This window comes from Pieris rapae, chromosome 15 (assembly GCF_905147795.1).
Source record: "Pieris rapae chromosome 15, ilPieRapa1.1, whole genome shotgun sequence".
Lineage (NCBI taxonomy): Eukaryota > Metazoa > Arthropoda > Insecta > Lepidoptera > Pieridae > Pieris > Pieris rapae.
The window spans coordinates 2,027,551-2,054,882 of record NC_059523.1 but is presented as its reverse complement, the minus strand read 5'-3'; the positions used below and the strand labels follow the sequence as shown (position 1 = coordinate 2,054,882).

The 27,332-nt window shown below is 31.9% G+C and overlaps 2 protein-coding genes across 7 annotated transcripts in view; one reads left to right on the top strand and one right to left on the bottom strand.

Annotated features, from left to right (window-relative positions):
• LOC110994707 (acetyl-CoA carboxylase) overlaps positions 1-20,596 on the top strand; it is a 58,887-nt gene extending 38,291 nt beyond the window's left edge. For all 5 annotated transcript variants that reach the window (XM_022261720.2, XM_022261553.2, XM_022261638.2 and 2 more), the window contains 26 exons: positions 2,481-2,620; positions 2,864-3,074; positions 4,003-4,095; positions 4,614-4,771; positions 5,470-5,650; positions 5,963-6,078; positions 7,010-7,130; positions 7,304-7,400; positions 7,538-7,644; positions 8,172-8,273; positions 9,259-9,361; positions 9,961-10,061; positions 10,378-10,548; positions 10,997-11,216; positions 12,044-12,182; positions 12,826-13,039; positions 13,359-13,545; positions 13,822-13,949; positions 14,398-14,512; positions 14,679-14,856; positions 15,937-16,052; positions 16,615-16,707; positions 16,792-16,886; positions 16,988-17,230; positions 18,478-18,618; positions 19,054-20,596. In XM_022261720.2, the coding sequence (XP_022117412.2) occupies positions 2,481-2,620; positions 2,864-3,074; positions 4,003-4,095; positions 4,614-4,771; positions 5,470-5,650; positions 5,963-6,078; positions 7,010-7,130; positions 7,304-7,400; positions 7,538-7,644; positions 8,172-8,273; positions 9,259-9,361; positions 9,961-10,061; positions 10,378-10,548; positions 10,997-11,216; positions 12,044-12,182; positions 12,826-13,039; positions 13,359-13,545; positions 13,822-13,949; positions 14,398-14,512; positions 14,679-14,856; positions 15,937-16,052; positions 16,615-16,707; positions 16,792-16,886; positions 16,988-17,230; positions 18,478-18,618; positions 19,054-19,131 (3,648 nt within the window). In that variant the 3' untranslated portion in view covers positions 19,132-20,596. The remainder of the gene's footprint in view (positions 1-2,480; positions 2,621-2,863; positions 3,075-4,002; positions 4,096-4,613; positions 4,772-5,469; positions 5,651-5,962; positions 6,079-7,009; positions 7,131-7,303; positions 7,401-7,537; positions 7,645-8,171; positions 8,274-9,258; positions 9,362-9,960; positions 10,062-10,377; positions 10,549-10,996; positions 11,217-12,043; positions 12,183-12,825; positions 13,040-13,358; positions 13,546-13,821; positions 13,950-14,397; positions 14,513-14,678; positions 14,857-15,936; positions 16,053-16,614; positions 16,708-16,791; positions 16,887-16,987; positions 17,231-18,477; positions 18,619-19,053) is intronic.
• Positions 20,597-22,663: 2,067 nt separating this feature from the next.
• On the bottom strand, positions 22,664-27,225 carry LOC110998127. 2 transcript variants are annotated; one of them, XM_045631279.1, is made up of 7 exons: positions 26,796-27,225; positions 26,323-26,404; positions 25,902-25,940; positions 25,470-25,573; positions 24,971-25,086; positions 24,114-24,187; positions 22,664-23,737 (listed from the first exon to the last, which is right to left on the bottom strand). In XM_045631279.1, exons 1-6 carry the CDS (start codon positions 26,911-26,913, stop codon positions 24,137-24,139), a joined length of 510 nt encoding a protein of 169 aa, XP_045487235.1. In that variant the 5' UTR covers positions 26,914-27,225; the 3' UTR covers positions 22,664-23,737; positions 24,114-24,136. The 2 variants fall into 2 exon arrangements, with proteins under 2 accessions (XP_045487235.1, XP_045487236.1); XM_045631280.1 differs by lacking the exon at positions 25,902-25,940.
• Between the last annotated feature and the right edge of the window lie 107 nt (positions 27,226-27,332).

The window sequence follows — 27,332 nt, the reverse complement described above, 5'->3', positions numbered from 1 at the left end:
TATGGTACAGTGACGAATGACAGTTACGAAGTTCTTGACAAGAATGGACTTGTATATGTCTATGAAGATGAAAATGCATACAGGCGTTACAGAGAGGAGCATAGAAACTATAACAATATAAGATTTTTTTTCAAAAATCTGTTAAACTGTTACAATCTCTTCAAATCAAGGCCACTAAAGATTTCTCTATAAAATATCGTATTAACATACGCACGCCGATCACCAAGATGCATCTACACAAGATGCCAATGGGTATATAGTATTTAACAACTCGAAATTAATAAAATATTGTCTCAATCAGGATTTAAATACATTTTAATTCACAACTAGTTTGAGAAAAATTAATGAATCGAAAAGTGTTGCACTAAACTGACATTGTAAGCCTCGGTTTAAACTTTAAGTTACACTTAAATAAAACGTACCCTAAGAGCACACAGAGCCAGGACTAAACGAATTAAAATATATAATAATTATTAATTGTCTGTAATATGTATATAATATATTTAATTGTGATGTTTTGTCGCATTGGTATAACTTTAAAGATATAATAAATATGTGGGAAAGTAAATAAATAAAATGAATTGGATTCCTGGCTGAAAAATATTCTATTCTAAGGGTCTGTTTCACAATGTATGGATAAAATACCAAATAGCTATGCAACACATAAATTATTCGGAAGATAAAAGTTTCGAAGAAATTTCGCGCTATCTGATAGTCATGAAACGCAACAAAAGCGTTTATCCTACCAATAAGTAATAAATAGCTTATTTGGCAGTTATCCGGACATTGTGAAACAGACCCTAAATATTGTAAATTGGACATCACTTCAAGTGTAGAATGCTTCTGAATTTATTGAAAAGTATTTAAAACTTACATAATGCAATAGCACGCGCTCTGTGTAGCTCGGGTTTTGGATACTGAAAGCCCACCAGCATCATGAAGGTTATAATTTTATATGTGTGTGAAAAATCCGTGTATTTTTTCGCTGAAATATAAAATGTTGATTATTTTTATATTAAACACAGTACCTGGATGACCGAGCTCTGCTTGATATATTTTTTATTTTTTTATAAATTGTTTTTTGGAAATTATTATTTTAGTACGAATTACCTACTAATAAAATGATGAAATATGAATAATATTTTTCGATCTTGCCGATAGAATAATAAAAAATATGAACTATTTATTTAAAGAAAAAAATCATGAGTGTGATAAAACACGAATAAAATAACATTTTCTAGAAATGATTCCTAGCTAGATCGATTTATCGCCCCCGAAACCCCCCGTATGCTAAATTACTGAGATTCCAATTATATACTACTATATATATACAAGAATTGCTCATTTAAAGATATAAGATAAATCAAATCTTCTTAAGTTATTGTTTCTCAATATGCATTCGTGGAGAATAAGTATACTTTTAATGTATTCCTATAATTATGTATATAAAGAATTAAGTACCTATACTTTTCTAAACGACATTATTTGGAGGTTCGTACTTCGATTTCCGTCTATAGAACTTTTAAACTTTCAACCAAACCCTATTTTTGTCAATCTAATACGACACCACGAATCTAATACGATATATCGGATTTTGAGTATATCGTATATCAAATTCTAGAAATTATAGGTTACTATTTAAATCATTTAGAGACTTACACGGATAATTTTTTATTTCCATATTTGATTTTTTAAAAATTCACTTTACGAAATGTGCAAATTTCCTGATTTTTTTCTCATATATAGAGAAATTTTATCATTTTGTAATTATGAAGTAATTACTTACAATTTTAATGTCGTAAGTGAATGTAATTGATAATTACATATTATTTAAACTCAAGAAGCAAGAAATTCCGCAATTTGCCAATAATTGCGATAATTTTATAAGCATCGCCTGGTACTTTAAGGGCATTAATCAAATTCTAATGAACTATATTAAATTATATGATAAGAACAATCTACTCACTACTTTATCTATTCTGTGTTTTTTTAGACTCACAATACTTATTTTTATAATAAAGGCCGGTCTTTACTATAATGTCGTTTACAGCTCCTATCGCCTTTTGTCAAAATATTCGTAAACGTGTTTCTTGTTTGAGAATATTTTACCAGTTACCTAAAAGAATTAGTCTTTTAGGTAATTGCAGACGGATTTAGTGTGTCCTCTAAATTCAGGGAATGGTTACTATATATTAAAAAGCATATTCGTATTTATATATCTATGTATATTTCATAACCTATGTATATAATAATTTTGGACACAAATATACTATTTACTATTTATTATATATCATACAAACTATCTTCAATAGTAGCGTAGGTAGTGTTCATTCTTGTGCCAGCAATGGAATTGTTTAGTCCACAAATTTTGCCCATTTATCTTTGTGCAACCTGCAAACAAACAAACATGTATAATCTAAACTTATCCATCTAAGTATATCATATATTTAAACAAACTAGTAAGAGTATATCAATTTCAGGTTTGCAACGCATCTTTAGAGGTGTACGTTCGTCGTGCGTACACGTCATACGATATTACGTGTCTACAACATTTAGCGTTGTCTGGTGAACTTGGCGTTGTCCACTTCCAGTTTGTGTTACCTACTGGACATCCTAATAGGTGAGAAATAGATATTATAATTAATTTCGACGTTAAATGGATTTGAAATGTTATGTGGGAATATTTTTAACAGAAAATCAAGCCAGCTTCAAATAAGTGGTTGTTTTTTTTATTTTACCAATTTTTATTATGAAAAACTCCGCTTACGTTAATGAAGGTTATTTATTAAGTCGAATTAAATATTATTAAAAAAGATTACCTAAAATAAAATTTGTATTGATGAAAATTTTTTTTTTGATGAAGGATACCGATTAGTCAATCAGAGATCGAGTTATCAGCTGCCCAAGATCAAGAGGGCGTTCCGGCGGAACTTTCGACAGCTGCAATGAGGAAATGTCACCATCGTACTGGTGCTTTGGCGGCGTTCAATTCATTTGAACAGTTCGTGGAGTATTCTGATGAGTTACTGGATCTGGTCCATGATTTTGCCAGCACGGCTACTGTTAGACGAGAGGTTAGTATTGCTAGTGTCTGATATGATTTGTTAGTTATTTATGTATGTAAAATTACCTATAGATAAGTAAATAAATGAATCGTAAATTGATTATGGGCTTATGACTACATCACTTTTCGTCAGGCGTGGCCTAAAGCTAAACGAAGTTTTATAAAAAGACTAGCTTACGTTTTTTTACATAGATCATTTTCATTCGTTTGACGCTAGTTAGTCACGTCTGTTTTTAATTCAGTAGAATATAGGCAGCTATTTTTTGACATGTCAGAGATGGCAAACCTTTTTGGCCGGGCGCATTTATCAATACGAGTTTATTTTAGGTCTATGCATACATTTTTTTGTTAGTGAATGTATCCATTTTGCTAAGGCTCCATATTAAAAGTGGTTTAACGTCGGATGATCATTACGTCCGTTTTCATGACACACAGTAAATATCACAAGCACAAGTAAAGATCACATATTACACCTAGAAAGGTGTACAACCTTTCTGTGAAACCAGGGATTAATAGGCAGTTATGCCGGTTAAAGAAAAAAATAAAGTTATTGAAGTTAATTCGATATATTGTTCGTGATATTGAATTTATTACCTCTTTGTTGGTAAAACATAAAAAATACATAGCATTTTATTTTATCGTCTTCAATTGGGTCAAATTGGTCCCATTTCGGTGGAGAATTTTTTTAGTAGCAACACTTATGAAATATCAGAATTCTACGGAATGAAAAATCAGAGTATTGGTTTTTTTTTATAATACAAGACTCTCCTCAGATTTTCTCTACTAACTAGTAAGAGTACTGGCATAGCCATATTATATTAACGGGAATTTATTAAATAAGTTTAGTAAAATTCGTTAATAAAGTTATTTGTTTGTAGAAAAAAATATTTTTGTATATAGTTTTTTTTCTAAAACGTATTTCGACTTTTAAATTTTAGGATCTTCAAGCGTTACAAGAAGGCAGCGAAAGCCGAGACAGCACTAGTATTAACGTTGGCATGGACTATAAGCAAATCGTTGAAGAGGATGTGGTAAATATGATTTCTCTTAAAATATTATTTTAGCGTCCATCGTTAAAAAAATTATGTGTAAGTAAAGATTTATGATCAACCAGTTTAAAAGAAATTTCATTCTCACATAGTTCGATCAGTATGTGGAAGCAGTTGCCCACTGAAGTAATTCCGAAACAATTCGACTTAAAATACTAGCGTAACAATTTTTAAAAAGCCGGCAGCGCACTTGCCTTGTGGCAGTGTAGAAAATAATATGCCAATGGGCGGCGGTTTCACTTAACATTCATGAGCTTCCTGCCGGTGTGCCTCTTAAAAAAAAAAGGTGATGATACTTTGACATGTCCCACTCATTCCATGAGTTATGAAATAGTCTAGAATTTGCAATTCTCAATCTGGATAATCTAGAAAAAAAAGGTACATATCTTGATGAGTTAAAAGCATAGCAACATAGTTGTGTACATCTCTTGCGTACATAGCCAGTATCTGAAGAAGAAAAAATCTAAAAAATCCTTGCTAAAATAATTTGACTCTTTCAGCCCCTAGAACCGATACATATTCTAATGATTGGTATCCGAGACACCGGTGAAGCCGACGATAGCGCGGTATCGCGTCGTTTTGGACACTTTTGCCGCGCACACGCCAGGGAATTGCACCAGAAACGCATACGACGAATCACTTTTATGTTGTTGATCAAGTAAGGGATTGTTTTTTATGGTTTATTTTATTTATTTAGTTTATGTTAGCTAATTATATAGACGTCCCTGTGTTGTGGTTGATATATAAACAGAGTATCTCTGTCCTCTTCCGGGGTATATATAAATTTTGTATATAAACAAAATGTAAAATTAATTTTAAAACCAAACTAGATTTGTTTATATGTAAAAGAATAACGAAACTATATAAAAATATACAAACTATAAGATACTGTGTGTGTGTTTGTTAATAATATTTTTTTTTTTATATTTTAGATTTTGATTTAGTTTGTTATGCATTTATTGCACTCCACCCTTAGTAGCCTTTTATAGGATTCCCTACTACGGTTGCCTGGAAGAAATCTTTGCTTGTTAACGATAAGCAGGTTGAATTACTTGATCTTGAAAATTAAAGCAAGTAACTTCAACCTGCGGTATTACAGTGAAATGTATTTTATTTTGTTTGTTGAAAAAATAAAAAAATAAAAATTGTGAGATATATAAAGTCCCTGGACACGATGGCAGTAGAGTAAAAATTAAAAAAAAAAAAAACAAAACCTGCGGTATTATCGCTTTCAAGATTATCTGAAATGCGACTAAGGAAAGAACCTCGAACCCTCGAAAGAATCCCTTCGCATGCTGTAAAGTCACTACGCCAACACCGTTCTTTAAATTTCAAACACATACAATACAATTTCAGACGCCAGTTCCCGAAATTCTTTACGTACCGAGCTCGCAATGACTTTAGAGAAGACACAATCTACCGGCATCTGGAACCGGCATCCGCCTTCCAGCTGGAGCTGTACCGCATGAGGAGTTATGACCTGGAAGCGCTGCCCACAAGCAATCAGAAGATGCACCTGTATCTTGGAAAGGCTAAGGTAATGTTAACTTTTTTTTTAACTAACAATTTTTTTTTAAATCTCTCCTATTTCGTGTATATTCTAGATTTGTCGAATGAAATTTCCTTCGTACTAACTGTAATACACCTAAGATCTAAGGCTTTGTGTTCACATAATACTAAAGAGCGCACCAATTTCTAAAAGGCTGGCAACGCAATCGCGAGCCCTCTTGCTTTGAGAGTGTCCATCAGGAGAGCAAAAAAAATTAAAAACAAAACAGAAAACATGATTTGATTCGAAAAAAATATAGTTTATGAAGTCATACATTAAAATGATTTTGTATATTTCTAGGTAAAGAAAGGTCAAGAGGTAACCGACTTTAGATTCTTCATCCGATCCATCATTAGACACCAGGATCTCATCACCAAAGAGGCCAGTTTCGAATATCTCCAAAATGAGGGTGAAAGGTAAATTTATAAGCTTTTTTTCTTTTTTACTTTTGTATGATGTCAAAAAATTATTCACTATTATTAAACTATCATATATAACCTCAGAAGTTTAGTCGTTAACATGGCGAATATTCTGGAGCATTCCAACCTTCGATATCCGGCAAAGAGACGAAAAAATAGAAAGAAAGATAAAAAAGAAAGATAAAAAAGAAATTGACAACGTGTCGGAACATTAAACTAAAAGATTAGCATATTTTTATTCTTATCTCACAATCTCGTCTTGAGCGCTGTCAAATAGGTCAAACTTCTTACAGTGAAATTGTTTTGAAAGCTCTTGAAGCTTTAGAAGAAGGTTTTATTGACAATATAACTTCAGCTTGGGATCAGAAACGAGGGCAATTTTCATACAGATTTGCGTCAATCATAAAAATAGATTGGAAAGAAGAGAAGAGTGAAATCTCTCGATCATTTCATTAGTAAATAATAGAAAAAAAATATAGATTTAATTAAAAAAGTTAAAAATATAATTTTAGTTAATTCTGATATACCTAATAACTAATCTTAAAATTAAATTATTAAAAAATATTATTAAAAGGAGTCCCTTTAGGCAAGGTTCCGAAGATACTGGCAGCGTTCCCCCTTTGTATAGAGAGACTAATTCTTTGTGCGAGGTAGCTGCCAGCTCTTCGTTCTCCTGTGATGTCGACTAACCTTTTTGATATTTCCCTAAAAAGCCTTAACGCGCTAGGACCCCACGGACCAAGGGTCTCGACACCGAATGGGACAAAATCATATTCAGAGCCTAGACCCCTGTATTTGCAGGCTTTAGCTTTTCCAGCCGCATCAGCTCTGTTTTTGGTTCCATGAAGATGGAATAATAATATAATTGATTATATTTCATTAATTTTGATCATAATAGCCATTTTTAAAATGAATTATTGTTATACAGGATGTTGTTAGAAGCAATGGACGAATTGGAAGTGGCCTTTTCACACCCATTGGCGAAGAGGACTGATTGTAACCATATCTTCTTGAACTTCGGACCTACTATTTTGATTGATCCAGCAAAGGTAATAAAAACTATTTTAGTTTGTAAAATTCTATTAAATTTTTCATATATTATATTCAATATAAGTGTTGTGTCTATGTCTATTATATGAATAAATGTCTTTAAACCTAATACTGTATAGTAGAAAATAAATATAATTCTAAATTTTATAAATATATCATTATGTTATTTCAGATAGAGGATTCAGTGCTCGGTATGGTGATGAGATACGGTCCTCGTCTTTGGAAGTTGAGAGTTTTGCAGGCCGAAATCAGATTTACCTTGAGAGTTGGTATGTATATATATATATATATACATATATAGTTCCTAAGCTCTCTTTCCCTGGTGGTTCATTCTTTGTTTTCCGGTTTTCTCATTATTACATTTAATAAAATAAATATATAACTATTTATTTATTTTCTATCACAGGTCCCGGATCACCAACGAAAACAATTCGTCTGTGCCTCTCAAATGGCTCTGGATATTCCCTCGATGTATACAGTTATGAAGAGGTGTCTGACCCAAAGACTGGTGTGGTTAGTATGTCTAGTATAATCATATAACAATACATTGCAATGTATGACTTGGAAACCCTTTTAAGTAAAAAAAAAATTAGGTTTCCCACTTCCCAGCTCTTCAATTACCAAATAAGGAATATTGTAATATATTTAGTTAACATATTATTTTTGTTTAACTACCTATTTACAATAGATATAAAACAAAGTTGTTTTATATCTATTGTAAATAATAATAGCGTTCTAGCGTTATAGTTGTTAGTTACACCACTTATAACGCTAGAACGGGTGGTCCGATGTTAGTTATCTCTTTTTTGGCGGATTGGATGGAGAATAAAAGTTGTATTAATGTAACCTTAATGAAATCCTATATTTAATTTTAAGTTTTTATTTATCCTAAAGTTAACATACTATTAGACTTTTAGGTGGAACAAAGTTAGCCGGGTCAGCTAGTTTAGTATATAGAAGCTATATTTGGTTTATTTTTATAAAATCATAATTTTATAATCAATTAAAATTCGTTCCAAAATTATATTATTTCTTTACAGATAATATTCCAATCTTATGGCCCCAAGCAAGGGCCGATGCATGGTCTTCCGATATCCACGCCTTATGTTACTAAGGATTATCTGCAGCAGAAACGGTTTTTGGTAAGTTCCATATAATTACACACACAAAAATACATACTTAAAGTCTTCATAAAGACTCATTAGTTGATTTAATATACAACATCCGTCACACAGTGTTTTCAAACTTAAGTTGAGTTGGAGTGCGTACTCCTATTTCACCATGCCTCCTGCTGAAAGAGGACCTTTGTTTTTAATTTGTTTTATTATTTATATTACTTAAGATGCCATGTGGAAAATGGTGTAATGGTTGCAGCTCCTTACAAACGTTGTGCAAAACAAAAAACTCGATTAAAAAGAGTAGCGGAGAATTTATTGCCAGTTCTTCTCTTCCTTTCTACGCCCTTGATTTGAGAACTGACAAGTAAATGTTAAATTAGAACTTAAAGCATTCCATGTATATTTATTTTTTGACGTTCAGAAGTGTACATTGTTACCTACATGAATAAATGATTTTTATTAGACTTGAGTGCTTCTATCAAAATCAGAAATCGTAGCGTATACTCTCATTAAGGTCAATACAATAATTACCTGTTCTCAAACCAAGCTCATCAAACGGATAAGAACGTCAATAAACTCGTCACTCACTCTATCTCTATGTCAAGTCAATAAAGCCATGGCAGAGGGCTAGAGAACATGATCTTTCATGTCGCTATCAAAATCAGCACGAAAGTTGCGATAGTTTTGTCAAGCATTGGTATACGTTAATACGATAATTTACGTATTATACGCAAATTGCACGTGCGTGCTTAAACTAAGGATCTATTAATATATCAGAATTTTATTACTGTTTGTCTCGCTTAAACTTGTGAATGGTTGGAATGCAAACGTAAACATTTACAATTTTGTAATACACACTGTTCGTTTGTTTGTAGATACCTCCAGAAATTTGTTTGTTACATAGCTTTAGTATAAGGTCCGATATCCGTCTGTTTTGAAAATGTTGTATTAAGTGTTGACCCAAATGTATGTTCCAAGTTCACATGGTAAACATATAAATGTGTTTTAGGCCACTTCACAAGGAACAACATATGTATACGATATACCGGATATGTTCAGACAAATGGTGGAAAACCAATGGCGGGACTATATCGAAGAAGGATCTGTTGATGGTATGTGTATTTATAAAATAGTACACAAAATTATCATAAACTTTCAAAACCAACGTTTAAAACAATAGGAACAGCTAGAAATTAAGAAAATAATCTGAAAAACAAAAGACGAACAATAATGCGTTTCGCTTGATAGTGATTGGTTAACAGTATCAGCAGTCCTAACACAGGCCCTGCGTGACGCAAATCTTCGTTTGTCAATTCTTTTTGTTATATTTATTTCTATATTTGTCACATCATAATTAAATATGTAAATTGTTTAAAATATTTCAACATTCCGGTAATCATAAATAGAAAATTGCCTTAGGCTTTTTTCTATTTATTATTTAATATGCATATAAATGCAACATTTTTATTTTGATAACTAACTGTTAATTTCTTGTGTCGTTCATGTGTATGTCTTTTTATGGATTAAAATAAAGCTGTGAAATTATTACTATAACTTTTGGAAATCTCTGGTTTCATTTCACAAGTACTTATAACTAATTGTTTCTTTTATGGCAAAATACGGCTGTAAAAAGCGCTTACTATATATAAATCAACTACTTATAGAAACAGTAGCAGGGCTTTGTAGATAATTACTATTATATTTTATGTAGGTCCAAGGCCAGACAACGTGATGAATCTGGTGGAGTTGGTGATGGAGAATGATGGAGAGAGACGCATCATGGAAGTTACCAGATTGCCTGGCCAGAATAATGTAAGTCACGCTTACAAACATTTCGAAACCTGTATGAAAAATTGTACTGTCAAAATAAATGGTTAAATTGTCTTAAATTAAAAAAAAAACATATTCTCGTGCAGAGATCTAACCTCGCTATTATGTTCTTTTTTTGACATTTGTATATGATCTCTGGTCATCTTAGGTCCGGCCACTGGAACGCCTTTAAACTTTTTTCAAAAGCGGTCAAACTAATATATTACTCAAAGTTTGACATGTTTGACAGCGCTGTAAAGTGTAAACGAGATAAGACTTGAGATAGCAATAAGAATATGGAAATTGCACTATTTCCCAGGTCGGTATGGTCGCATGGCGCATAACCCTATTCACCCCGGAGTATCCCGAGGGAAGAGATATTGTCCTCATAGCGAATGACCTCACTTACTACATGGGGTCCTTTGGACCACAAGAAGACTGGGTGTACTTTAGGGCATCGGAATATGCGCGGGAGCACAAAATACCGAGGGTGAGTTAACAATAACTGTGAAATCTTTTCTGTAATATTTGGAACGAATATATTAATTTCATTAAATAAACAATAGTTTATCATTTTCAATCGATATTTTGAAGTAAAACTTATTTATGCGTATAAGGGTAAACATTTTACGGAACGTCACGAAAATGTGCAACGTTTTTGTCGAAGAAAAGGAAGAGAGCGATTGTTCATTACTTTAATCTTGTAGAAATATTTTTTTTTATAATGCTTTATAATAAAACTTTCAATGTATTAAATACCTTTTTCTGTTGTTAGTGTCGATTTTTCTAGAAACGTAAAATCATTTTTTTGAATAGATTTTTATTTTATAACGCCAAAGATAACAGAGTATAACTTCTAACGCGTTTTGTTTTATTACTAAATCCTGCAAATGTATTTTTATCTGAGTTTTATTTTTACTAAATATAATTTTCTATAGGTGTACGTGAGCGTAAATTCAGGTGCGCGTATCGGAGTCGCTGAGGAAGTGAAGTCTGAATTCAAAGTAGCCTGGATTGACGCTGAACACCCCGATCGGGGCTTTAAGTATCTCTATTTGAGCCCCGAAGCCTACTCTCGATTGGGTCCTATGGGTTCTGTGAAGACGACATTGATAGATGATGAAGGGGAGACCAGATATAAGATCACTGATGTTATCGGTAAGTGTTTATGTGTTCGTAGTTTCATAACTAGACGCAACCACCGTTATGTGGAACCAGCTGTCTACTGCAGTATTTCCGAACCAATTCGACTTAGGGTCTTTAAAGAAAATAGTATACCAATTCTAAAAAGGCCGGCAACGCACTTGCGAATCATTTGGCAATGTTAGTGTTATTGGGCGGTGGTCTCATTTGACATCAAGTGAACATCCTGCCCGATTGTTAACTTTCTGAACTTTTTATTCTTTACACGAATTAAGTTTGGTGATGGTTGTTGAATGGACGTTTAAAAAACTTTGTTTGAAGCTAACTCTATCTTTAATGGTTCAGAACAAGATCTTGAAACTAACATAAAATTATGGGCTGGCTAAAAACTGTCATGTATGGATTCTTAAAACTAGTAACACATCTGTTACTTATAACGAATATAAGTGATGTAGATATATTGGACATGATTGAAAAGGAGAATGTTTTATTACAATTTATGAGTGTATGAAAAATTAGAGGGGTCACTTTTTACTACCAAAAGTAACATTTTAGATTTTATTGGTATAGTTAAAGTATTAACATAGACATAATATTTATTACGAACAAAACATACACACATAAACATACAAAACATCAATAATCGAAGAAAAAACAATAAAATAAATAAGAATGAGAGATAACAACTTTGTTTTAAAATAACTAAAATATATATTAACTCACGTGAGAAATGTTCAATTTTCTAGCGATTTCCGTATGTGATTTCTAAAATTATTCACAAAAGGCATTCAAATCAATTCAATTCACACATGTATCTAAAACATAGCATTACTGATTGACAGGCAAAGAAGATGGCCTGGGAGTGGAATGTCTACGGGACGCAGGTTTGATTGCTGGGGAAACAGCACAGGCGTATGAAGACATCGTCACTATCTCCGTTGTTACGTGCAGGGCTATTGGTATAGGATCTTATGTTGTCAGGTTGGTAATATTTGGTGGATTATATTTATATCCTTATATAAATTGATTCATATTGAATAAATTGCATAGACTCTTCGCGCTTTTGCTATATCCAAAATGTCTACATAAAGCTGCTTAGGAAATTTCAGATTGATAAAATTACGATAAATTATACATATATAATTTAAGTCAATAAAGAAAATTGTTGTCTGATGTGAACTATATCCATCCATATTTTAGTTTTTGTTATTTATGTTGTAAATTAATTATTTATTTATTTTATTTATATATCACACCTTTTTCCCGAACGGGACAGAGACCACGGGTCTCCATGCTATGGTCATGACAAACCTCTCTCTTTTCATCCATTTTCGTGACAATCACCATGTATGCTAGCTTGGGTTATTTTTAACTATTCCCTTCTCTAGTACATCATGGATTTAGTTTAGCTATGGCCGACAATGTCTATCCAACCCGACTTCACCAGGGTTGACTTCTATTCTACTTATCATCTGTTCTGCATGACCATAGCACCAAGACATTCCCGTAGATCTGTCTCCAGGATACAAATCCTTGTCATTATGTCCTCTTTTGACCAGTCATACTAGTTTATCAGTAAATTAATTAAAAAAACATTGACTAGTGTTTGCTTAATTAATTACAGATTAGGCCATCGAGTCATCCAAGTAGAATCGTCGTACATAGTTCTAACCGGTTATATGGCGTTGAATAAATTACTGGGCAAACCGGTTTACGCCAGTAATAACCAGTTGGGTGGTATACAGATTATGTACAATAACGGTGTGACACACGCCGTAGCGCCATCAGACCTTGAAGCCATAAGGACCACAGTTAAATGGCTCTCGTACATACCTAAAGTAAGTTGACTTCAAATAATTCTAATATCTGCTCCGCCCTCGCCCCTACAAAAATTTCGTTGAAATTGCACATAAAATAATATTTTTTTGAGCACAAAATTATATACAAACCTAACCTAGTCTAGCAGTAGGACTGATTTGTATAAAATGATTTTTTTGAGTTTTTAACGTTAATTTTGTTAAAATTAGTTTAATATCGCTTTCTATTTTTAAATTTTAAATGTTTATCTTTACATGTAAGTAAGATCCACACCTATTTCCGACTATAAAGACCTTTACTTTATAAACATTGAACATCAATTATTAATTTTATTTTTAGGACAAACTAAGCATAGTGCCAATACTGCGTAGTGCAGATCCAATAGATAGACCAGTAGAATGGGTTCCGCCGAGAGCTGCTCATGACCCACGGTTTATGCTCACGGGCGAAGGAAACCGACTCGGATTCTTCGACGCCGGTTCATTTGATGAGATTATGCGTCCGTGGGCACAGACTGTTATAGCCGGTAAGTTTTAATACAACTAAAATTTATACAAGTCTAATGAAACTGTGAAGCTATTCTGTCTTTGCGTATTATTGAGATTGAACATTTTATAATTCCGGCTTGAAGGACCAAATTCCACAGTTACTATCTTTTTGTGAGGCTGAAATAAGTAATCGTACAATACGGACAAGTTACGATCACCTCTAGCATATGGAAATTATTTACATATGCACAGTTAGAGAGAGAGAGAGATAGAGTAAGCTTTTGTCGAAAATTAAAATTAACATTCTGTTCTAGGTCGTGCCCGTTTGGGTGGTATTCCCGTGGGAGTAATAGCAGTTGAGACTCGTACAGTGGAATTGACCTTACCGGCTGATCCAGCCAACTGGGACTCTGAGGCCAAAACTGTTCAGCAGGCTGGACAGGTTAGTATCAGAGCATTATTTAGCTAAATCTTTAAGGCATAAGGTTTTCTTCGGTAAATTAAAAAAAAATACCAGGATATACCAGCGTTTTAAAATTCGTATTCCCTAAGGCACTAACGTATATAATTTTGATATTTAAACAATTTAATTGTTCACTTAACAAAGTATGATAGGGTTTAGTAAAAAACTACTGGAATTATTAACGAGACAATAAGTAAATTTTCAAAAAAAAACTGAAATTCAAATTCTAAATAATTAAAAAAAGAAATTGTATACCCCTTCTTAACAATCAAATTGAATTTGATTTTTTTTTTCAATTTCAATTTATTATATATAAAAAAAAATACTTTATTTCACAGATAAAAGATTCTTCTATATAGAATTTCTAATATAAAAAACTGTTGATCTTACAAATATGTAATAATAATATATTTTTTCCTCGTCACAGGTCTGGTTCCCAGATTCATCCTACAAGACGGCTCAGGCTATAAATGATTTCACTCGAGAAGGATTGCCCATTATCATATTTGCTAACTGGCGAGGTTTTAGTGGGGGTCAGAAGGGTATGTATTCTAGATTATATATTTTTTAAACACGCCGTTTAAATTATATGTTAGTAACACTGAATATGTTGCCTTTTTTATTACTACATGTAAAAATTTTAATAAATAGGGAGACTTAGGTAATTTTATACATTTATTATTTTTATTTAATTTATAACCCTTTTAGATATGTACGAGCAAATCCTGAAGTTCGGAGCTGAGATAGTCCGAGCATTACGTGGGGCAACGGCCCCAGTTATAGTTTACATTCCTCCAGGGGCGGAGTTAAGGGGCGGGGCTTGGGCGGTCGTTGACCCCAGTGTCAATGGCACTAGGATGGAGATGTACGCTGACAATGATGCCAGGTATGTTATAGTAATATGGTACAAGTTCGCATGGTAACAGTTATTTTTATATGGAAATAACGTAACAGTAGTAGTCAATACGTTGTGTAAATCAATGTTTTATTAAAATTTTCGATTATAATATTATATTTTATTAGTAGAGTGTGTGTAGATTACGGGGAAGTTTTTAATAGAATTGCTTCTACATTTTTGAACAAATTAAAAATAACGCCACAGACTTATTTTACAACCCTTTTTAGGCCTGGGCCTCAGATTTCTTAATCTGTTTCTTGATCATTTGTCAATCTAAAGGGCATGCAGGTGATCAGTCTCCTGTAACTGACACACGATTTTTTTGGGTCTAATACAAGCAAATCCTTCACCGTTCGAGTGAATGTAAAATGTGAGACAGAAAGTTGGGTGTACCTCAGGAGAGTGGCACAGCCAATACTATACTATACTAACTACTACTATACTATCTTAATATATATATTTCTTGTGTGCGTGTGTATGTGACTGAACTCCTCCTAAACGACTGGACCGATTTAGACGAAATTTTTTGTGTGTGTTCAAGGGGATCTGGGAATGGTTTAGATTCACAATTTTGTCCGCTGGACAATGTTTTTTTAATTAATTTTCAATTTATTAGTAGTTGTTGATTTTGGAATGTTTTACATTGGATCCGACAGACGGCGCTACCATCGCAGTGTCAAATTTTAAATAATATTAGAATTTTAATTTTAGTCTGTCCCGAAATTTAAAAAAAGTTTTGTTATCATTGTGTTATATCGTGTGTGACCATGTGCTGGATCGTTAGATATTGTCATAACATTTGAATAATAATTTTCATCAAAATGGCTTATTAAAAATTGAAATTTTGAAATTAAAGACGTGTAGACAGGACAACGTCTACTATATAATAATATGCTCTTTACATAATATCAATCACTTCCGTATATTCAACACTTCCTTCAAATAGATTGGGCAGTAAAAGACAATAAATTTTTCATTAATACAGAATCAGCCCACAATAATACCGTTCTTCGATAGTTTCACATTAATATTTGATCGATATCATGAGTGGTTTTTTTATCCTTTTAGGGGTGGTGTATTAGAACCTGAAGGAATTGTCGAAGTCAAGTTCAAGCAGCGGGATATTGTTAAAACAATGCATCGTTTGGATCCGGAACTGTTGAGATTGGGCGCAAGGATATCTGGTTTGTAGCATACTCGAATCTTACTAAAATTATTAACTGTCTTCAATGCTTTGAACCTTAATATTTGGTAAAACTTCACAAGACGGTCAAAATCTGCTACATATGAGTAGTCACTTTAATGTCGTATCGAAGGGACTACTCATATTTGGTCGTAAAAACCGAAAGTTGTAACAGCCGTTATTAAGAACGTCATATAATAGAGTTTAGCCGGGACCTTTGATTTTGGTCAATATAAGTGGTATGTTTATTTTTTATTGCCACTTTACATCGACATTTTTTTATCGTTACTCGCAAATAACTACAGAAAACGTCTTGCATATTTCTTGTGTACGCAAGAACGCACGTGCGTATATGTGCGTACACGCAGAAGAACGCACGTGCGTATATGTGCGTGCACGCAGGTAACCAGGTGCGCGTAGTGTTATTGAATGCTCATATATGGAATTTTTATATATTTTGTAATAGTATCGAAACATTAAATAAATTAATTAAAATGGTGGGTAATTTATCTACCCCATTATATATGAAAAGTGATTATTGATTTGTTTATTTGATGTTTCAGAGCTGAAAGAACAAATTAAGGATATATCAAAGAATTTGGATCGAAGAGGCTCTGTGGACGAGGTTCTCATTAAGACGGACGTCGGCAGACAAGGTAAACTTAAATTGAAAAGACGAACAAAAAAAATTGTTTTTAGACCTCATATGTTTAAATTAAAAATCATATATAATTTTTCAGCTGAAAGTAAAATAAGAGATTTGGAAAGCGAATTGAGTGCAGGGGAGAAGAATGCCAAAGCCAGGGAAAAGGAGTTGGCCTCTGTATACCACCAGGTTAGTGAAATTAAATATAAGTATTGTACAATGTAGATGCTTAAAAATATTAAAATATTGAAAAAAATGGGATAGATATTTGATCTTCTTTAAATTTATAGATTGCTATCAAATTCGCCGAACTTCACGATACAGCGGAACGTATGCTCGAAAAAGGTTGCATATTCGACATTGTCCCCTGGAAGAACTCGCGGAAGATCCTCTACTGGAGGCTGCGGAGGCTCTTGCACCAGAACCTTCAAGAGAGGAGGGTTCAGAATGCCACGGGGCCGGATAGCATCGACCAGAGGGCCGCAGCCGCTACCTTGAGGAGGTGGTTCACGGAGGACCGAGGGGAGACACAGGTACGTTTGTAGTTAGGCATCTAAGATGGTAAAAAATAAAATACGTTTATTTTGGAACATAAGATCATCTAGGTATCACTTATTCCACGTCAATCAATTCGAACTTGTAGGCATCCCTACTCATCGGCAAAGACAGAGGGTGTAGGCCGAGAGAAAAAGCCGGCGTCAAAAACTCTCGGTACTCTTTTAAAAAAGCAAATCATCAAACAATATTTAAAACAAATATAGCAGATTGATTAGAGGTAGCATGCCCAGCACTAGTCCCAGGCCCTTTTATCAACTAGATAATCACTAACTTTATAGTAAGCCTTTTTACACAGCTTTTCTTTAATACATTTCTTAAATTTATTAAAAGGCAGAGATAAAAGAGCCTCTGGGATTTCATTAAAGAAGGTAACAATGGTAACGCTGCTAATTTTGGTATTATGTTACCACCTTTGAAGACTATGTTGAAACTTTGTATAGAATTATGTTATGTTGGTTTGTGTACCCTTCAAAAATTTGAATTTCAATTTGACAACGCCATCTGTCGGAAGCGAGGAAAACACTCGCTGACAGACGCAATAGTAATGGCGTCACATGAGAAATAATACTCGTTCCCTATTAAATTGTTTATTTACAATAAAATTAGGTATGTTGTGAGTTCCCGAGTCAGCAAACCAAGATAGATATGTAGATATAAAGACTATCTGGGGGTCTAGTCAAGACAGCTTAACAGTAGTGTATGTAGAAAGTCGAAAACTAAATTTGTATGAAAATGACAGCTAGTAGTTGGTACCTGTCTCATATACTAGCTGTCATTTTCATACAAATTTAGTTTTCGACTTTCTACATACACTACTGTTAAGCGTCTTGACTAGACCCCCAGATAGTCTTTAAATCTAGGTACGCAGACAGTGGAAAAACCAAAAATATTATATATCCACAAGTATTGCAAAATTAAACATATATGAAATGTATTCTTTATTTTGAGTCTCATTTCTCAACTATTCGATCGCAATGTGCCACAGCTAGTAATTTCTATAATAAAATAATTATTTTATTATGTATTGACGATTTTTTTCAGAATTTCTCTGATTTTTTTTGCTATTTAGATTAATACTATACACATGTTAATTATTATCAGTGTTTTTTTTATAAACCAATCATTAACTTCCTAACTTTGGTTTATAGTTCATTATAAAGCTTTCTGTTACATAAGTAACATTTTTATTTTGAATAGTGTGTGACTTGATCCAATTTTTTAGTCTCACCAATGGGAGCACGACAACGAAGCGGTTTGTCGGTGGTTGGAACAGCAAGCTTTGGACCAGGATTCGGTTCTCGAGAGAAACCTGAGAGCTATCAAGCAGGATGCTGTACTGCAAAATGTTAATCAGCTTGTCATGGTTAGTAAAATAATTTATATATTTTTTTTAAATGCCTTCGTATAATTTCAAAGTAATCTGCCCCATTTAGTAATAAATTACATAGCTTTTACGTAAAACCAAGTAATTATTATTGTGTGTTTGTGTGAAGTATTTGAGTGTTTTGTATTTTTTTAAATATGCCTGCAGAAATTTATCAGGATATCGTTGGTCTGTTGAAGTTTTGCATTAATTTGAGACAAACATACATAGGTGATGTTAACCGGGTCATTTAGTGTGTATAAAAATTTGTTTTATTGCAACGTTAAAACATTAAAAGCAATGTATATTGCAATGTTTGGTCATTTCTTAGATTTATTGAGTGGGTCTACAACTTGCGGCCTATGACATGGATAATTTTTAACACTTATGCATCAAGTATGACCTGAAAAATATATTTACTGGATTTTTTCACAGGAACTAACTCCGTCCCAACGTGCTGAATTCATGAGAAAATTATCGGCTTTAGAAATAGAACAGGATTACAATAACTAGTCTCTTTCACTGTCCACAGTTGTGAGTGAGATGGCAACACTGTTTTGGTATTTGAATTTATTTGCAGGTTATAAATGATATATAATGAAATGGCCGGGGGATTTTTTATGATTTAGTACTAAATAATCATATTTATTTTAATGTATAAAACCATGACAAAAATAGTAAATTTTATTTATTTCATCAAGTTTCAATAGGCCAAAGGGATTTCTTTTTTGTGATCGAATTATTTGACAGTGAGTTTGGGATTGTTTGGTTGAAATTTAAGCGATTAGTACAATTTAAATAGAGGGTCTAGTATATGAACGTTTATGTCAAATCGTTATTAATAAGATAATAAAAGTTAATATACTATATAGTATATAATATTCAAGTTTTACGGAGGCCGATTTACTCCTTACCTTTACCGGAAGAGATCTCTTGTCGGCAAACGTAAACAAAGCTCTTTAAAATCATTATATATAAACGTCTTAAGTTTTTGTGGGAATCGTCGAAAATACATTTCATTTTCAAGCATAAACAACTGAGGGTAAATAATAAATAGTTACTGTTGAAGTATACTATACGGCCCGTATATATAATAATATATATACTTTATCAGTGTGATATGTGAATGTTTATAAGCTTTGGCACATTGATAGTGTCATAAACACTATATTTCACTTCTTTAATTGTATGTTTGAATTGTGTATTAAAAATATGCAATTTTTAAAGCTAATTTTGGAAACAATAATCATGCTTATTATTTTGTTAATTAGTTTTATACTAAATTTATAAATAGTCTCACTACTCGATTTACGATCATTACAGATGTGTTGAGGCCTATTATTTAAAAAAATGTGTTCGTAGTTATGAATTGTTGAAATTAAATTATTCATCTCGAATTTAAGTGGATTTTTTTTATTTTAGCGAATTATACACGAAGTTTTAATTTTAACTGAAGATTGGATATGCAAATTCTCATTTTTATTAGCACATTCCATTATACGTAGATTTCTACGGATCAGAAATCTCCAGATTATTTAGTTAAATTGGTCGTATCCGATAATTTTTACCCTTAATACAAAAATTTCATGACATTAATAGCTAAACCATAAACAATTACTGAGTGTTTTTGACCATAAATAATTTTCTGTAGATTAAAAAAATTATAATCTGATATGGCCAATTTGTGTGATTGTCACAATTATTGTATAGTACGTGATAAGTATACGTCAAGTGTGATTTCTTAGTTAAAACTAAAAACAAAGATATACATATAATCATTTTATTATAATAAATCTAGATTGAATAAAATAATGTCGATGTATATAATAGTGGTCACGCTTGGCGTAGTCACAAATTTCGCTTGCGGGTATATTTTAGTTAATTTGTGGGACCATATGTATGTTGCTTTGTAAACACAAACATGGTGTTAGGAAAATGTTTTGTATAAATAGTTAATAAATATTTAATAAATTTATGACTTTTTATTTTTATTCTAAACCATGTAGGGCATTATGATTATTTGCCGACTAAGCTTTTTTTTTAAATGAGGTTAAAATACGCATACGCAGGCCCGCGCGTTTTAACCTCTCCCCGTCTACAACTCAAACCCCTCTGCTATTCAGAGGGGTAGCGAGACCTCATCCACTAAAAACACCTCAGCCCTTTACACGCCCTCCGGGTTCGCTAGGGTTTCTACCTAAGGGACCCAGGCATATCCGACATAGTTGCCGATTAATCTACGATGGGTTGTGTTAAGTGCCGCCAACTCAAAAATATTAAGATTCTCTGAATGTAAATTCGGATGTTTACTTTTAGACGCCGCTAAAAGTTAAACACGACTTAAAAAAAAATAGGTAAAAAAACTTTTTAAGTTCGATAATTAGTATATTGTATTGTGCTTGTTGAGCCCTTTCATTTGATACCCATATTGATGGGATTAATAAAACATAAATGATCCGCCATTTTGTAGCGGCGGCCATATTGAATTTATAATGATAATGAATAAACATAATTGTATTGTCACCAAAATCCAAAGTGTATACAAAATTTCAGATTAATCGGTTGACAGGAAGAGGGTGAAATTTGAATTACTAAATTTGACCCAAGAATAATAAATAAAACAAACGGGGTGAGCTAAATAAAACCGTTTAAAAAGGAGCCCAAGTCAATGTGCAATAGAAAGTGAGTTTTGAAAACAAATGTGTCCCGAACATAGAACATGCTCACAGTTCCAAAATATTGTACTTACGATTTTTAAAGTGAAACTTCATTATCGGCATTATTGGAAAAAAAATACCGTCACATTTTTCGGTTACGAGTCACATTTTTCCGTTACCAGCCATCCTTTTCTTGTCACTACCATGGTTGATTCGAAGCCATAAATTACTAAATTATAGACTAACGATAATACTAATTAGTTAATTAATTTACAAAAAATATATTTTATATCAGAATTTATATTTAGTTTTTTTATTTAATTTTGAAATTCTCTAATTTAACTTTATTTAACCTAAGTTAATTTCTGTAAAGTAGATCATTTTTCGAAATATTTGGTCATAAAGTAGTTTCAGTTCTTAGTTCTTACGTGTGTACACTTTTTCTCAATATATATTTTTAGCTCAGGGCAAACGAGCATATTAGAAGCCCAAAACGGGCAGTACTCACCCATGGACAACCATTTTTAGTGGATGCTTTGGCGGCCTTTTTTATGCCACAAATTTTAATGCCTTCCTGGACAACATTATTTTCAATAATTATTTCAGTGAAACATTATTAAATTATAGTAATGTTATAATTAACAACACATTTTAAAGAATATAAAACTTTTATGTTTAACTTGTATATTAAGACCAATTTGCAGCTGTAGCCAGTTCATGAAAAGTAAACGTGAATTTATTAAAAAAATTAAACACACAGATTAATACTACAAGTTGTATTTTAAAGAAAAAACTTTCATTTGGCAATCCATTTTATTTAACAAAATAAATCCGTACCCACAATGTTATTTAATTCGCATATTAAATCAATTTATTTTAATAATATGAATTAGGTAATATAGTAATGTCACAAAATCATATATGTAATTTAATAATTCGACTTCGAATTTCATTCAATTAATGCTTTTTAATACACGTCATGACATAACATTACGATAATAAGAGTATTTAAACGGTATTTAAAAGTTATGCAATATTTAAAAATGAAACTATGGCTATATAAGCATAAAAATTAAATATCTACTCAATTTTACCTAGACTATAATTCGATATATTTTTATATATAAGCCATATATAAAAATATATAGAATAAGTCAAAATATTGTATTCAACTAACTACAATACCCATGGAATGTCATAAAATATCGTTGCTAAACAGTATAGATGTCTTAGACCTTCTCAAAGACCTAAGGTCATTGAACTTCTTACTGATATAAACGGGAATTTATTACCGATATATACGATTCGAGTGTTTTTCTGCAATAATGTATGTAATAAATTCACATTTGTATAAAGATCCAATCTATTATAAAAATAATACGAACGGATAAATTTGCAAATCAATGTTTAATAATAGAAATAAATGTTCCTAAAGGTTTATTATTAATCATTTAATTTTAGCATTTATTAGTCGGATATGATAGCTCATTCAGAGTAGATAAAATAAAATAAATGTCACAAAGTTAAATGTTTACTAATATTTAATAATATTTAGAATACCAATTCATATATACAATTACATATTTTGAGCATTATTCGGTGGTCGATTTTTGGCATCAAATGTCACAATTATAATAATTCATGTTATACCAGACACCCGGTGATTACAAATACAAGATTTTGTTAAATTATCTTGTAATTAAACAATAAAAACAACTATGGTCAGAGACTAAGTATGACTCCAGTATATAAAGTAAGTCATATCTTATGTAACTATTAATTTTAAATAACTATAAGGCTCATTCAGTCATGAGAAATGTTTTTTGTTTACGATATATAGCTCAGATTTCATCAGCGTCAATATAGATAAATGAAATTCTTGAAACAAGAAAATATTAGGGTAGTCTGGATATAAGTAACAATTTAATTATCATCGAAATATACAAAAAAATAATAATTCTGTAATATGAATTACAATACCGGTCACCCATCATACAATTGACCGTTACTCGAGACGTACTCTACTAAACCCTATAAATGCTTAAAATTCACATTAATTTAAAAAAAACAGTAGTAGTAGTAAAGTAAAATAAAGAAATAAACCCGAACGAAGTAGATAAAGTTATTTTGGTAAAAATTAATGTGAAGTAATTATTATTTCTTACAGATCTTAATTCAAACCGCACATGACACTTCAAGGCAATTAATACAACTGAAAAATAATCAAGTTACAATTTTATAATCATCCATAATATTTTTATTAATTATTTAGTACATTTAATGGAATTCAGTAAATAGTTTCTTAAATATTTATATTATTACAGCTATTAATAAGTTGTCGGCATACATACATATGTGTATAATTAGCATTTAAAGTGTCATATGTATGGTATATTTGATTTCCTATATTCCAGTTAACACAAAACTAACTACACTATCCCTGCCCGAAGTACTAAGTATATCTGAAAAGAAACATATTCTAAAGTCTCTAAATGAAATATAAAGGTCAAAGTTTATGGATCTGTTTTGTGATCATTTGTTTCTTCTAATAGGCCGGCAACGCAGTTGTGAGCTTTCTGGCAATATTTGTGTCCATTGGCGGTGGTGTTACCTACCATCAGTTGTCTGACACTAGTCAAGTTTTTGAGTAGCTCAACATGCCGGTTTCCATACGACGTTTTTACTTTAACATACACACATACTGAAAATATATTGCTGCACCGCTGGGGTTTAAACCTTTGGGGAAACCAGAAGTCGACATATATTTCAAATAACAATATTCTGAAGTAAATCATAATATAACAAAATCTAGTCTTATAGTACAAAATCTAAATATACCATCAATATAATTCCTAAATGAGCTATGTACTTTCGGTTCTCGGCGGTTTTAAGGGCGGTGTCTGTACCGTATCCTGAAAAAAAAAAATCATCATATTAGTTTAAACCGGTGATTCCCAAAGTATCGACCCCTAGGGGTCTATGACAACCTGCAAGAGGTCTACGTCAGCGAAAAAAAATTTGGGGATCCATGAAATGAAAATAGGTTCCACGATAGTGGATACACATACACTGGTAGAACCTATTTACTTACATCATACTATTTTATAATATCAAAACAAATACATTATTTATAAAAGTCCTTGTGAAGTAAAAAAAATTATATAAATAAAATAAAATAGTGTAAGTTGTAGGATGTTAGTATTCGCTATGTGGTCGCAAAACATTTTGAACTTGTAAAAACAAAAAACAAAATTAATAAATGTATGAATTAACCTATGCTTTTACTTAAGTTTTTAACACTTAACATCACATACAGTTAGAAATTTACAGGAAATCAATATATGGTAAGTAGGGGTTCTACCTAACACGGAAAAACATGACAAGGGGTCTACGACACAAAAGTTTGGGGAACTCTGATTTAAACAAACTCCAAAATTATAAATATGATTAATACATTTTTTCGCTTCTTGAACTCATATAAAAATGTATAACACTACATGGTACATGATAGAAGATACAGACTAAATAATATGTCATTGATAAGTCAAAGTATGGACTAACGGGTAATGATGATCACGTGACCAAACGCAAGTAAATTTAATTCCCATACAATTTCGTTTTTTTGCCACAGGACATTTGCCTACGATTCTCTGCAGTCTATGCAGTCAATTGAATGTCCCATACATACGATATACCTTTTCTAAGCTCTCCGAAGACGTAAGAACTCCATTTTTAATAGACTCTTTGAGAGTGTCTTCCTCGTCAGACGGAACGTCATAAAATTCTTCACTGTCGAACTCTATATCTGTGCCTGGAAATGATTATTAAATTGATAAAGTTTTTTTATATTTTTAATTTATATTACATATTTTAATAATCTGCTAATATTGTGAAATATATATAACATTTATTACTAACGAAACACACAAAGTGTCTTCACTTATTACCTCTTGCCTTATTCAATGTTTGTAGAAAAAACGACACTATCAATAGAACATTTTTAGGATTTCATTAGTGACACACATAACGTACTTCTATGCAATGTGTTACCAGCCTGTTTAATGCCTTGGTAAATAAAATGAACATTATCCGATTACTATGTATATAGTATTCTTCCAAAAACAGCCTGATAAACAAACGGCAGGTAAATCCATAGTTTGTATTTGTTTTCATTATCACACATGTGCTACTTACCAACGAGTGAATGACAATCGGTATAATATTCAGAATCGGTTGCGTCCCCAGCGGGGGTTACTTCACGACGTACTCGGGGCTTTGCTTTCGCTCGCCGCGCTAGTCTGAAATCATTAACTCCCGTTGTCAAAGACGTACAGCGTCTGACTGACTAACTTTGTGACTACCATTTCTACGAAACACTTGTATATTTGTCCACACTATGTTTTTAATAAGTATAATATAAATCATAAAAAATATCTTAATTTTGTTTAGATTTATAATTGTTTGGTTTACTTTTAAAACTAAAGAAAATGTAACAGATATAATCAATCTATGTTTGCAATAAATGTAATAATGCATAATAAACAAGACTGTTTATAGAGATCATGGTGCTTATTATCATTTTAAGTATATGTATGATACAATTGTATCATTTAATAAAAACTGTACCTAACACGCTGTGAGGACTCGCTCTCATTTCTATTACGTCTTTAACAACAGGAGTAGATAATATTATGTTAAAAAACTTATGTAATATTGTGATAGTAAATTACATCTGTGCTATTTACATTAAACATTGAGATATTCAAAACATATAAGCATGCATTGTGCATAGAACCATACTCTAGCTTATAAATGTCATACTACCATGTGCCAGATATCTGAAACAATCGCAGCATCATGCAGCAGAAATAGTATTTACAATATCATGTGCCAATAGTAGGGATTATTAACATACACAGTTATTAAACATTAAATAATCTCCTACTTAATACAAAGTTATATGTAGTAACAAAAATATGATTTTAATTTATGTAAGTTTAGCAAACACACTTTAATAGTCATGAGAGTAAATAACTGTAATACATACGTTTCTTTCTGTAATTCTCTTAATACTTCCAATTCTGTGCGCATGCTTGATACTTGCTTGTCCAATTTGGCCACTTCACTTACTGAAAATATTTTATATACTATAATTTGCATTTCTTATCATGGAACAAATATCTATGTTTTAAAAATTGTATGACATTAAGTATATTATTGTAATATTTATAAAGAAAAATCACATCATTCAGTATATAAATACTAATTTTACTAATCATCAAAACACTAAAATTAAATAATTGTACATTATTATAAAAAAAAAACTAGCATAATAACATTCTAGTAGTAGTATTGTACCAGTTATAGGTCGCTGGGTGCCTGTATTTTTAAATAACATTGTTTATAAATATCGAAATTACAGGTTAGTCGAAACTTAGGGCTAAGCATGGTCACTGCACAAATCTGGTTTACTTCCTGAAACTAGACCTGAAGTAATTCTGAAGGGAAGATCGTACTTACATAACATAGCTCTCCTTTTCTCAGCATAGACTTGTTCATATAGAAACATTCCAGCAGCGCCCACAAGACCTACGATAGCAGCACCCATCATCAGACGAGGTGATAAATAACTGTTCATTTTGGATTCGATCTTGCTGGTTGGTACAGAATACTTTATCAAATATTAAATAGGGAATATTATGCAAAATCTTCGTGTTATATCCCAATAATTCTCATTTAATGACATACATTGAAATGTTTTCGTGGTGGCAGACAGAAGGTACTATGACAATGGTCGAGCTTAATTTGAAAAGCTTAGTAAATATAGTTAATGATGCAGAGTGATAAATCGGCTTTCTAAATCTTTAAAATATAAAATAATAAATGGAAAAACTTAAACATCCAAATACCAAAGTGAAATTTGAACCCGATCAAAAATCCAAATAATTGTATTAGAAATGTCAGTGTCAACTGTCAATAAATTAACAACTTAAAATTTAGTGGTATTAGTTTGTAAAAGGTATATATTTTAAAACCTAAATAAAAGATAAAATGTAC

Bases quoted from the DNA above. Each gene is read 5' to 3' on its own strand.
- LOC110998127 (XM_045631279.1), bottom strand. From the start codon at position 26,913: ATGAACAGTTATTTATCACCTCGTCTGATGATGGGTGCTGCTATCGTA. The intron at 26,405-26,795 runs GTAAGTACGATC...AAATATTTTCAG, and splicing joins GAAAAGGAGAGCTATGTTAT to TAAGTGAAGTGGCCAAATTG. The intron at 25,574-25,901 runs GTACAGTTTTTA...TAATGATTTCAG, and splicing joins GAGTCCTCACAGCGTGTTAG to ACTAGCGCGGCGAGCGAAAG.